This window comes from Hydra vulgaris, chromosome 10 (genome assembly GCF_038396675.1).
Source record: "Hydra vulgaris chromosome 10, alternate assembly HydraT2T_AEP".
In the NCBI taxonomy this organism is placed as follows: domain Eukaryota; kingdom Metazoa; phylum Cnidaria; class Hydrozoa; order Anthoathecata; family Hydridae; genus Hydra; species Hydra vulgaris.
The window spans coordinates 7611787-7625645 of record NC_088929.1 but is presented as its reverse complement, the minus strand read 5'-3'; the positions used below and the strand labels follow the sequence as shown (position 1 = coordinate 7625645).

The 13859-nt window shown below is 27.0% G+C and overlaps 2 protein-coding genes across 3 annotated transcripts in view; both read left to right on the top strand.

Moving 5' to 3' along the window:
* The first annotated feature begins 438 nt into the window (after positions 1-438).
* On the top strand, positions 439-2978 carry LOC136085762 (uncharacterized). Its single transcript, XM_065807179.1, has 8 exons — positions 439-696; positions 839-922; positions 1064-1156; positions 1727-1795; positions 1902-2018; positions 2109-2280; positions 2658-2755; positions 2862-2978. Exons 1-6 carry the CDS (start codon positions 444-446, stop codon positions 2237-2239), a joined length of 747 nt encoding a protein of 248 aa, XP_065663251.1. The 5' UTR covers positions 439-443; the 3' UTR covers positions 2240-2280; positions 2658-2755; positions 2862-2978.
* Positions 2979-4516: 1538 nt separating this feature from the next.
* Positions 4517-13859, top strand: part of LOC136085763 (repetitive organellar protein-like) — a 163691-nt gene continuing 154348 nt past the window's right edge. For both annotated transcript variants that reach the window (XM_065807180.1, XM_065807181.1), the window contains exon 1: positions 4517-4712. The gene's annotated coding sequence lies outside the window, so the exon portion shown is untranslated. The remainder of the gene's footprint in view (positions 4713-13859) is intronic.

Genomic DNA, 13859 nt, shown 5'->3' with positions numbered 1-13859 from the left:
CAATTTATATTATTTTTTTATCTTTATCTGTTGCAATAAGAATTATGCTTGAGGAAAATCAAGATTACAGAAATGACCATTTGGAATATGCTCATAAATTACTGGTCTAATTTGTTGCAAGTAGTTGGGAGTTGTATAGCGATTCTTTTTGTTCATATAATGTACACTGTCTTATTCACTTGCATAACGATGTTTCAAACTTTGGATGTAATTTAGATCAAATTTCTTGCTTTCCTTTTGAAAACTATTTTAATTCGTTAAAAAGGTTTATTCGTCAAGCAAATAATCCTATATCACAAGTTGTGAAACGTATTCATGAGTTTGAAATAAATAATTCAATAAACTTTTCAAAGGATATCAAGACCAAAATTTCTACAAATGAAAAAGACAATTGTTTTCTTCTCCATTCCGGAAAAATTGTTTTTATTACAAGTATTTTAGATATGACTACTTTTATTTGTAAAATGTTCCACAATAGTCTGTTAAGAAATTACTATCCTGATCCATTTGATTCAAAGATGGTCGGAATTTATTTTTTATGTAAGTCTAACATTGGCAAAAGAAAAAGTCATTGGATAAAAGATGACAGAGTATTTTGGCCTGAAGGTGCGTATGTAGAACGAAGTGCTAAGAACTTGGATGAGTTAGATGAAACCTGGCCTTCATATAAGTTAGTCAAAGTTAAATTCACTGCAGGTAGGATAGTTTACTAGTAAATAAGACTTCATAACTATATTGAATAATTAAAGCCATTGCTTTGTAGGTATTTCAAAGTTTAACATAAATGTAGCTAATTTTAAAAATAGTAAATCAATTGTAATTTTATCATTATCATTAGATGACTATGAATGGTGCAAAGATGTAGAAATGTCTACTACTGAACACGACAGTGATGCTGAGCCTGTAATAAGTCAAGCAACAGGTAACATAAAGCTTAAAACAGTTTAAAGCTTATGTCACAGTTTTCATTTAACAGCAAAACTATTTTTATATATTTATTATTGAAATAAAAGATATATATTCTTTATCCTATTTTTCACTGATTTTGTTTTATTTTATTTAGAAAATAAGATAAAACAAAAAATTGACCTACCTAAACCTTTTACAAAGTCAATAGAAAACAAAACAAAGTCAAAAACTAAAAGAAGCAAATCTGGTGAGAATTATTCATTTGAGATTTATTAAAGTACATTAGGATTCATGAAAAAATATTCTTGCACTTAAGTGCAAGAATATTTTCATGACACTTTAATTAAAGTGCAACAATATATATATATATATATATATATATATATATACATACATACATACATACATACATACATACATACATACATACATACATACATACATACATACATACATACATACATACATACATACATACATACATATATAAATATGTATGTATGTATGTATGTATGTACATACATACACATATATATGTATATATATATATATATGTATGTATGTATATATATATAGATATATATATATATATATATATATATATATATATATATATATATATATATATATAAACATACATACATACATACATACATACATACATATATATATACATATATATGTGTATGTATGTATATACATATATATACATACATATTTATGTATATATATACATACACACACATATTTTTTTTTTAGTAGTAAAAAGATAAAAATTCATATATATATATATATATATATATATATATTTATTTAGTGCATGAAATAGTCGATCTACCAATTTCTTCGATAAACTCATTAAAAAGAAAACTAAGTCATACTGCTGGTTAGTACTATATGCTTTTTTGTACTATCAAAGAAAGTGTAGCTTTTGGAGACCTGATATCCCTAGTTTTTTTTTTAAGTTTACTTTTTATATTATTTTTTTAAAGAATTAAATATCATACCGAATGTTATGGGTTCCTCTTTTTCAAGCAGACCATTGCAGCCCGAAACTGCAAAAGATTTAGCAGGTAGTTGCAAAAGAATGTATCCTTTACCAGATGCAGGTAAAGTTGCTTGTTTCCATTTCATGTTTTCTTTTGTTGGTTTGTAATATCAGTAAAATTTTATTTAAATTATTTTTTTTTGATTTTTAGAGTTTCAGAGAAAAGTTATGTTTCAACTTGCTGAAATAAAGAACTTGTTGATACATAGAACTGCACATTTTCTAATGATGGAGAAGAAATTTTTAAACAGTGTAAAAGTTCAGACGAACTTATTATTTTAGAAAAAACAATTGCTGACGGGGATATTCAATACAGTACTTTTGTATGCTCGAATATAATTATTTACTCGTTTATATTATTGTCTTAGTTTTTTTTTTAATTGTCATAAATTGTTTATCATATTATCAATTTGTTTTGGTTAAAACATTTATCATCAGTTGGCGGTAAAAATCCAGCTAATGTAATAAAAAATATTCTACTCACGTAAGTTACCAGCATAAGTTTTTTTTGACGCTAATTCTAATCCATATTTTTCAGAAGAAAGGTCTTCGTATTCTTTTGTTTTTATATAATAAAAAAATTTATATAAGAAAAGTTCAAAATAGGATAAATATTTATCCTATTTTGAATTTTTCTAATAGATATCTAAGATATAAAATTTCTAAGCACTGCTAGTGAAATATATTTTTGCATATTTAGACTAACAACAGACAATGTTTTGTCAGAATACAGCATGAATGGTTTAAAGAAAAAGAAAATATTTAAAGAGCTTGTAAATCTATGTAATGCAATCACCGGTATCGATCTTAGCTTTTTATTGTATTCAATTAACTTGTTTAAAAATTTTTTTTTTTTCTGATGCACTGATTTTGTTGATGAATTTTTTCTTATTCTATTTAAAAGATGCTGTTTTAAAGTCTTATAAAAACGTGACAAAAGCAGAAGCAATGCAACTTATTGGGACAATAATAAAACATTCTTCCGAACGATTGAAAAGAAAATCCTCCAATATTAATTGACAATGATTATATTCTAATATAATTAAATGTTGTATTTTTTTAATTTATAATCCTTTATAAATTTGTACTAGATAGAATCATATCAAATTCGATTGCTATATGCAATTTGTTAAGTAAAGGGGTTGGAAAAATATCAAAGACTTTCTAAAGACTTTCTCTTGAGAAAGTGATAAGTAATCTTATAGTCTGTACATCTATTAATAGTTGTACAGACTCTACTAGTAGATGTACATCTAATTAGATGTACAGACGTAAAAAGACGTTTACATGACGTCTTTTTCAGACGTCTTAAGGACGTCTAAAAAAGACGTTTTTAAGACGTCTGTAAAAGACGTCCTCAAGACTTTTACCTGAGAGCGAATAAGGACGTCTTACAGACGAGAAATCAGACGTCTTATAGACGTCCTTAGGACGTCATTGTGCACGGTGGGAATGGTTAACTAACTCTACTCTTGCGTGATCATTTAAATGTTTTTTTTTTTGAAACCAAATTCCTTACTCTAAGACACTTCCAATTAAATAATTATACATTCTATTGTACATTATATGTTCAAGCAATTTAGAAAAACTCGTTAAGGCAGAAACAGGCCTCTGGTTTGAGGGGCCTGACTTATCTCCAGCCTTAAAAATTAGAATGACTTGTACAATTTTTACATTATCCGGAACTATACCTGATTTAAAACATAGGCTGATAATATGAAAAAAGGATGGTTCAAATATTCATAGACAAATTTTAATATTTTGACACTAACTTTATCTGATTCTGCACTTTTGTTATTTTTTAGACTTGGCAGATCACAATTTAATAATATCTCGCTTTGGTTGTATTTTTTTATAACAAGATTATAAATAAAAAGTGTATTAATGCTAAGTTAGAAACTGTCCTACCATGACCCCTATTACCGATCACTTTTTTGTTAACTTTTTTTGTTTAAATTGGTTGTATAAAGTATTTTTAATATATAGTTAAACAAAAATTGACATTTGCTGGATTTTGTTAATTTGTAAATAAATAGGTAAGAATATTTAATCTTTCCTTAAATATATATATTCATGTAGATAAATCTTTATTTGGCTTTTTATTACTTTGTTAAAAGCTATTGATTTAAAGTATGATTAGTTTTAATTACAGTAATTTTTTTCACCTTCCAATTAAACATTTAGAAAAGGAGGGGGCGGACTATAACAATGAAAGAGTCAAAATATTAAAAAACATACATTTTCAAATAACACTGGGATAAATGTCACAGAACTGGCAAGATTTTTAGACAACTTTATTTCTGCCGTTTATTGAAAGTTATTAAAATGAAGAAACCATATAAAGTGTAAATAAAAAAAACGATCGGTTTAGAACATGACCCGTTTTATAGGCTAGTTTGTAATAATTTCATTTAATATAATGGCAAACATATAAATATTTTTGAGGTAAGAGAAAAAATATAAAGAATTTAATTACTTAAACACAGAGCTCGCGCTACGAAGAAGTGTAAAAAAGTATTTTTATTTTACATTGTATTAAAACATCAATAAAGGAGAGTCGCAGTTATAAGACAATCAATATTATTATGTAGGAGAGTTTAAAACATGAATCACTTTTTCTTTAATATTGTTAATCAAGGTTTCGCGTGCTGATTCAAGTTCTGCATTTATTTTACAATTTTAAATAGTGTTGTTTACTTTTTTTATCAATTTAAAGTTGTTTTCCACGTAGAGATTACGATCAAGCAATATTTTAGTAAGTTTTAAAGTATAACTTTATAATATCGATGCCTTTTTTTTAAATATACCTTTTTTTTTAAAGCAATTGGAAAACGAAAGTTAAATTTTCAATGATACCTTAAGTGTATTCATTGTTATATTGTATAACATACTTTTACGTTAAATGTCTATAGGATTTAAATATATAACTTTTGTAACGTGGTTTGTGAAAGAAATGCGTCCACTTCTTATTTATTTTTTCTAGTAACCAATCCAATTTATTGGTTCAAGCTAAGACTGTATATCTTTAAAATTTTTAATTTATATTGTTATAATTATTTAAAAAAACAAACCATTGTTGTGAAATGGCAAAAAAGTAGTCAAAATCCAAATCTTATTAAAAGGCAACGTTGAAAAACTTTTTTTTAATGTATACTCTCTAGATTACTGTTTATAAAAGTTTAAAAACTGAGCAATTAGACTATCTACTAATGCATACTGTTACATAAACAATGTCAACTAAACTATAAAACTTTTTAGAAATTATAATTTGCAACCGTTTTTCAAAACGCCTTAAGATACTTTTTATGTACTTCAAGAAAAGCGCAGTTACAGAAATATTATTAGGAGAAACTACTTCTCTAACGTTTTTTAAGACTAGTAATTTTTATAAGTTCTTTGGTAATTCTTCAAAAATTCATTGGTGATTGTTAGCATCTAAATTACTTATTTTGTAAAATAGTAAATTCAAATTTTTTTAACCAGAAGGTGTTTTGAAAAACGATTTCAGTAATATTAATTGACCCATTTCAGGAATGAGCTAAAAATGATGTATATCCGGTTGTTTAAACGTGAAAGATGTTAGACGCGAGCGAGGTGTAATAAACAAGTTTTGCAAATTTAAAGATTTTGACGGCCTTTTGATGCGAAGACTTTTTATTGTGTAGGAACAAAATTTTTAATGCTTTACTTTGTATTCATGATATTTTCAAAAATAAAAATAATTATAAAAATATTTGAATTAATGATATTTAAATGATAATAGCAATATAAAAATGTTTAAGTAAAAAAAGTACTGCAATTCTCTGCCACATTTAAGTAACTGTTGAAGGCGTGGAATTTTTACATTTTCAAATCTCTCTAACTTAAATCTTAGAAAACCAGTTGGCTAATTTTTAATTAAAAAAAAAACAAAACGTTTATTTGTGATTTGGAATTGATCTCGGATCTGAGTAATCAATTTTTTTCTGAATGAGTGTTCTCATAACACTACATTTAACTCAAATTATAGATGTGATTCATATATATCTGTAACATATATATAAAAAGTTTTAATAATATATGTGAATAATTTAAATGCATATAACAGGCAAAAAAGTCAAGTGAACTTTGTCTCTTTATACATATATATATATATATGTATATATATATATACATATATATATATATTTATTTTTATAAATATGTATATATATATATATATATATATATATATATATATATATATATATATATATATATATATATATATATATATATATATATATATATATATATATATATATATGTATATATATATATAAATTAATCAGGGTTAAACGATATTTTTTCAACATTAACTTTTTGTAAGCTGTTGCTAGGCTAGTGTATAGTCATAATACTTAATCGCATTGATGTGATATGTATAATGTATAATAAAGAGTAGCCTTGCAGCAGCTTACAAAGAGTTAATTTTAAAAAGTTATCTTTTTATCCTAAAAGAAGTTAATTATTTGCATACATTCTAAAAAAGATATATAACTTATTATTCTGAAAAAGTAATCAATAATAAATTGCTAGGTTCAAAAAATTTTTAAAAGAGATGCGTAAATAATAAACTTTACATACTAAAGTAGTTGTTGCTCAAATTATATTTTGATTATTTCGTTGGCTTATAACTCATGCAATTAGCCATAAAGGGCTAATTGCATATCTATTAGCCAAAAATAAAGTCGCACATTGAACATTGAACAAGCAACACGTTTTTATAAAGCCTAAAAGTTATTTCGTATTAGATATTATTTTATTATAAAATATATAGTATTATTATTTTATTATATATAGTATTATTATTTTATTATATATATATATATATATATATATATATATATATATATATATATATATATATATATATTTATATATATATATTTATATATATATATATATATATATATATATATATAAATACTCGATATATTTATTATGGCAGTTACAATCGATCAAATAGAGAAAATGATGAAAAAAATGTTTAAGGAGTTTTTAAAAGAAACTGAAAGCATGATAAAACAACAAGAAAAGAATGTCTTAAACATTATAAGTAGTAGCACAAAAATATTATACGAGCGATTAGATATTGTTGAATCAAATATTAAAGAAAATTGTAAACAGATCAAAACAATAAAAAAAGAGGTTGAAGATATTAAAGTGAGTCTAAATTTTCACGAACATTTAATAGATGAAAAAATTAGGTTTGTCGTTAATTCACAAGAGAAGTGCATAACAACAAGCGCAATTCAAAGTAACGAATCAGCATTTATTAAAATTAGAGGCAAACTAAGAGAAATGGAAGATCGATCACGGCGGAACAATATAAGAATTGACGGAGTTAAAGAAAACGATGGGGAAAGCTGGGAATACAGCGAAATGAAGGTAAATACAATTTTTGAAAATTATTTAGGTCTCAAAGGCATTAAAATAGAAAGGGCACACAGAACTGGCTAAAAAAACTCAGTTAAACCAAGAACAATTATAATAAAACTTCTGGACTTTAAAGATAAAATCGATATTCTTAAAAAGACCACTAATCTTAAAGGTAAAAATATCTATATAAATGAAGATTTTTGCGCTGAGACAGTGCAAATTAGGAAGAATTTAGGAGAACAGATGAAAATCGAACGAGCGGCAGGAAAGTTTGCAACCATCTCGTATGATAAGCTGATCATACGCGATTGGGCTTCAAAGAAAAGTAATAATTTAATATCCTAGTATTTTAATTTTTTAATATCTTATTTTCGTGATTACGAAATTATTTTATTATTTTTTCTTTTCGAAATGGATGACAACTTTTTATTTAATTTTAAAAAGGAAAATAGCAGCTTTGATGACTATTTCAATAAAAAAAACATTGTAAGTGAATACTATTCAGTCCGTGAATCTACTCAATTTTTTAGTAAAAAAATAAATAATAATTATCCAATTTAAAATCTAAACATTCGAAGTATTAATAAAAACTTTGATAATCTAAAACTATTATTGCATGATCTAAACCACGATTTTAAAACAATTAGTCTCACGGAAACGTGGTTAAAAAGCAATGAAAAAAATTGTAATTATGAATTAAATAACTACGTATCAATTCACCAACCTCGTAAAACCCACGTTGGTGGCGGTGTAAGTATCTTTATTCACAAATCTATTAACTTTATATTGCGTAATGACTTCAATGTTAATGATACAGATTGTGAGTCGTTGTGCATCGAAATAACAAATAAAGCAACCAAAAATATTATCATTAATTCTATTTATAGAAAGCCAGGTAGGAATTTTAAAATATTTAAATCTTATTTAAAAAATTTTTTAAGCAACACCAACATAATAATGAAACACGTTTACTTAACTGGTGACTACAATATAAACTTGTTAAATCATTCTTCAAATGTAAATGTTCAATATTTTTTAAATACCTTATTTCAACATGATATAATTCCAACAATAAACAAATCAATCAGAATAACTTACACTTCATCAACATTACTTGATAATATATTTACTAATAATATTCATGATTGCCTCCTAGAATCTGGTATAATCAAAACTGACATAACAGATCATTTCCCAATATTCTTAATTACAAATAATATAACTGATAATTATTCTGCTTTAAAATCTACAATTCAAATGCGACAGATCAATGAAAACTCCTTGTTGCACTTTCGAAATCTCTTATTAGAAAAAATTGATTGGGAACTTATATTACAATCACAAGAGGCAAATAAGGCCTATGATCTTTTTTTGGCGCAGTTTTGTAAATATTACGATTTGGCATTTCCAATAAAAAAAAATAGTTATAAATTTAAAATCACTTTTAAGCCCTTGGATGACCAAAGGTTTACTTAAATCATCTAAGAGAAAACAAAAACTTTATGAAAAATATCTAAAACATAAATCATTTACAAATGAAAAAATTACAAAAATTATAAAAGTTTATTTGAAAAAACAAAGTAACACTCTAAAAGAATTTATTATGTTAAGATGCTAAAAAAAACACAAGGTAACACTCAAAAAACCTGGAATGTGATTAACCAGATAATTGGTAAAAAAAGATGTTCTAACAATAATTTCCCACAAAAACTCATAATTGACGGGGAAATGATCAGTAATAAAGAAACCATCGTTGAAAAGCTCAACGACTGTTTCCTTGAAGTTGGCCCAAATTTAGCAGATAAAATCCCAAAAAACACCACAAATTTCAAATCCTTTATGAAACCAACCAATATATCTATGAAAGAAGTTAGTTTAAATATACGTGAGGTGCGTAATGCGTTCAATAGTCTTAAAAATAATACACCCGCTGGCATTGATCAAAATAGCTTGAACGTAGTTAAAGCAATCTTTGATATCATAAAACTATCTTTGTTTCATATTTTTAACCTTTCAACACAATTCGGTATTGTACCGGAGAAATTAAATATTGCTAAAATATCACCTATTTTTAAAACTGGCGATAACACAATTATGTCAAATTATAGACCTATTTCTGTCTTACCATGCTTTTCAAAATTGTTAGAACGTATTATGTATGATAGGCTTAATAAATATTTAACCAAAAACAAAATACTGTATAATAAACAATTTGGATTCAAAAAAACATTCAACGGATCATGCAGTAATCGATTTAATAAATTATATATCCGATGAATTCATTAATGATTGTTATACACTTGGAGTTTTTATTGATCTGTCAAAAGCATTTGACACAGTTGACCATGACATACTTATAGAAAAACTAGAACTCTATGGAGTATTAAACAATAACCTACTCTGGTTTAAAAATTACCTGTCAAACAGGAAATAATACATAGCGTATAAAGAAAATGAAACAGGAAACAAAGTTATAACTTGTAGTGTTCCCCAGGGATCCATCCTAGGACCACTGTTATTCTTGTTGTACATTAACGATTTATATTTAGCTTCAAAGACTTTAAATCTTATTTTGTTTGCTGACGACTCTAATCTTTTTTACTCAAATAAAAATATAAAAGATCTTTTTAAAATATTTAATGAAGAACTAAAAGTTAATGATTGGATTATTTGTAAAAAACTTTCATTAAATGTACTGAAAACCAAATTTTTGTTGTTTCATAAACCTAGTAAGAGTGATCACCTCCCTCTAAAATTACCCAATCTCTTTATGAATAATTCAGTTATTAAAAGAGAATCAAATGTAAACTTCCTGGGAATAATATTAGATGAAAATATATCATGGAAATCTCATATTAAATCTATTGAAAATAAAATTTCCAAAAATATAGCTGTTCTATATAGAGTTAAACCATTTCTTAATATCAAGTCTTTAAAAATTATATATTTTTCATTTATCCATAGTTATCTATCCTATTGCAATATTGCATGGGGAAGTAGCAACTATGGAAAGCTTAAAAAAATTTATAGTAAACAAAAAGTTGCATGCAAAATTATTTTTGGCGTTAAGAGAACTGCTCATGGAGAGCCTTTCTTAATGGAACTTAATGCACTCAATGTTTATAAACATAATATATATCAAGTTATGCTGTTCATGTTTAAATCTAAACATGGTTTGTCGCCTAATATATTTCACTCTTACTTTACTAAAATTTCTCATAAGTACCCCACAAATTTTCAAATGATAATTTTGTAGTTCCAAGATTCTATTTCAAACTCAGTTCATTCCAAATTCAATATCGTGGAGCATTTCTATGGAATGAATTTTTTCAAAAAATTAATAAAAATTACGTTCTTCAAAACATATCTTTTGAACAATTCAAAATAGTATGTAAACGTTTCTTATTAGGAAAAAATTTCGATCTAAAATATTTATTTTAAAATTTGATTATAAAATAATAAAAAAATATATAAACTGAATAGGGGTTCATCTACTTTTTTTTTTTGTGTGAAAAAGTCATAACTTATTTTTTTTTTGATCTTCTGACTTTTATTTTTCATTTAAATATTTTGTTATTGAAAACTTATGCTATTTTAATATCTTATTATAAGTTTTATAACATCTTTGTAGAAATGTGTATTTATATATATATATATATATATATATATATATATATATATATATATATATATATATATATATATATATATATATATATATATATATATATATATATATATATGTGTGTGTGTGTGTATGTATGTGTATATACAGTATTGGACAAAACATTTGCAACCAACATTGAACAATGCTAAAAAGTGTTCCTAATTTTACATGTCTTAAAAACGAAACAAACTATACTACCACAGCAAACAGTTCTGAAGTCTGAAGTCATAGCATGCCATAACATGAGCAATCAGCTGACAGGTGACACCACTCAGGCAGAATTTCGTTGACAAGTGCCATTTTGCAGTGGACAAAACAAGTGCAACTTTTTCAGTTTGTTTCAGTTTCTTAAGTCTGGTCCGTGTCAACGTCACGGAAGTTTTTTAATAATTAAAGGAAGTATCCAGAAATTTCCAGAAGTTTCCAGAAACATGCAGAAGCATCCAGAAGTTTACAGAAGAAGCATCTGGAAGCATCCAGTAGCATCCAGAAATATCCAGAAACATTCAGAAAGCATCCGGACGCATCCAGAAGCTTCCAGAAACATCAAAAAGAAGCATTTAGAATCTTCCAGAACAGTTTCACACATGTTCATTTTACTATATAAGAGACATATAAATCGACATGTAATTCAGTCAATATATAGAAGTCAATCAGTCAGTATTTTCAAGACAGTTTATCGAAGTGAGTTTTATCAAAGTGTTTTATCGAACATCAATACAAGAAGTGAAATACAACAAGTGTTTCATTAAATCAATACAGTCCACATCCAACCAAGACGTTGTGTTTTACAGAGCATTATTGTATCATCACAAGGTAAATGTAACACAGTAAGCCTTGAGAAGCGTGATTATTTATTTATACTATTTTTATGACTTCAAGTGCAAAAATGGCTCCCGACAGTCTTGGATTGGAACTAAGAAGAGAAACTATTGGCGATTACGTAAGTGGAATGTCACGAAAAAGTATTTGTGATAAATATCGCGTGACAAAATGGACCGTATCAAGACTATTTTCCAAATATCGTTCTACGGGGAAGTTGGCAGCAGATAACAAAGGTGGAAGACCGCGTTCCACCACTTCTAGAGAGGATTATATGATCGTCAGATCCGTCAAGAAGGATCCCTGGATATCATCAGTCGAGATACAAAAGCAATTAGAGCTGCCTGTATCGGACCGAACAATTAGACGACGTGCTGTTGAAGCCGGAATGTTTTCTCGACGCCCTGCAAAGAAACCGCTGATTTCACTAAAAAACCAGAAGAAAAGATTCCTGTTTGCTCCATCTCATATTGACTGGAATATGCAGAAACAGCGAACTGTTCTGTTCAGTGATGAATCGAAGTTCAACATCATTAGGAGCGATGGCATTTGCCGTGTACGTCGACCGGCCGGAAAACGCCTCGATTACTGCCATAACACCGTGAAGCATGGTGGAGGCAATGTAATGGTCTGTGGGTAATTTTCTGTTAACGGTCTAGGTCCAATACATCGAAACGATGGAATAATGGACCGTTTCATGTATAAAAATATCCTGAAAGATGATATGTTACCTCATGCTGAATGGAATGTGCCAATAAAATGGGTTTTTCAGCAAGACAACAATCCGAAACACACTACAAAAGTAGTCAAGCAGTGGTTTCAAGACAACCACCTATCGGTGATGGATTAGCCGCCTCAATCTCCGGATTTCAACTCTATCGAGAACCTGTGGGAGATCGTCAACCGCAGATTTAATCGTGAATGTATTCGTAATAAAGATAAACTGTTTGAACAAATCCAAAAGGCCTTGGCAGCGATTCCACAAAGTTTCATTGATCACTTGATCAAATCTATGCTTTGAAGATGCAAGGCTGTGATCGACAACAAAGGATTCGCCGCGAAATATTGATAGCGAAATACAGCTTGGTCAACATTTTGTCGAGTTGCACTTGTTTTGTCCAGAAGGAAATCAATTTTTTTTAATACTTTTGATTCATTTATTGATTTTCGTGTTCAAATAATGAACTTTGTGATGAATAAAACTTTAAGAACTTTGTCTCTCAACAGTTACATAGTTATTTCTCTAAATTGAAAAAATGCAGCACTTTTATATAAAGAAACTAAATTAGCATTATTTGGTTGCACTCGTTTTGTCCAATACTGTATATATATATATATATGTGTATGTATATATGTGTATATATATATGTATGTGTGTGTATATATGTATATATATACATATATATATACTTTTATGTTTAAAGTTTTTAAATTGTAATATTAACTGACGGCTTCTATGTTAACGGGGCTCGGTGATAAGACAGTATGTCTTCTTCTTGCTCCAGCCATTTATTATATATGTAAACAATTTTTTTCATTGTAAATAGTATTATACGGCAAAATAAAATAAAAAGAAAAAAAAAAAAAATAGTAGCTTGCTATCAGCGAGAAGTTATTTATATAAGGAGGTTAAGTTATTTCCAGAGATGCTTCCAGATTTTGATTGGTTTAGAATTTATCAAACGTGGAGTTCTAAATATTTTTGTTTCGTTTGCCAAACATCTAGACAAGTATTTAAGTCTATTTGTTTTGTATAGATAGACCTTGTTTGTACGCGCTTATTTAAACATAAAATATCATTATTTGTTTTGACTCATAATCTAGTGTATAGTATAGCTTCTTATATAAATTAAGGTAACTAATAAACTCTTATTAAATGAAATTGAAACAATTAAAAAAAGAAAATTAAAAGAAAATCCGCCAAAACCTAAACTCTTAATCATTGTATATACACTGCACTGCCCCTATTCAAACTTAATTCAGTCAATGTATGTACACTACACTGCGAAAACG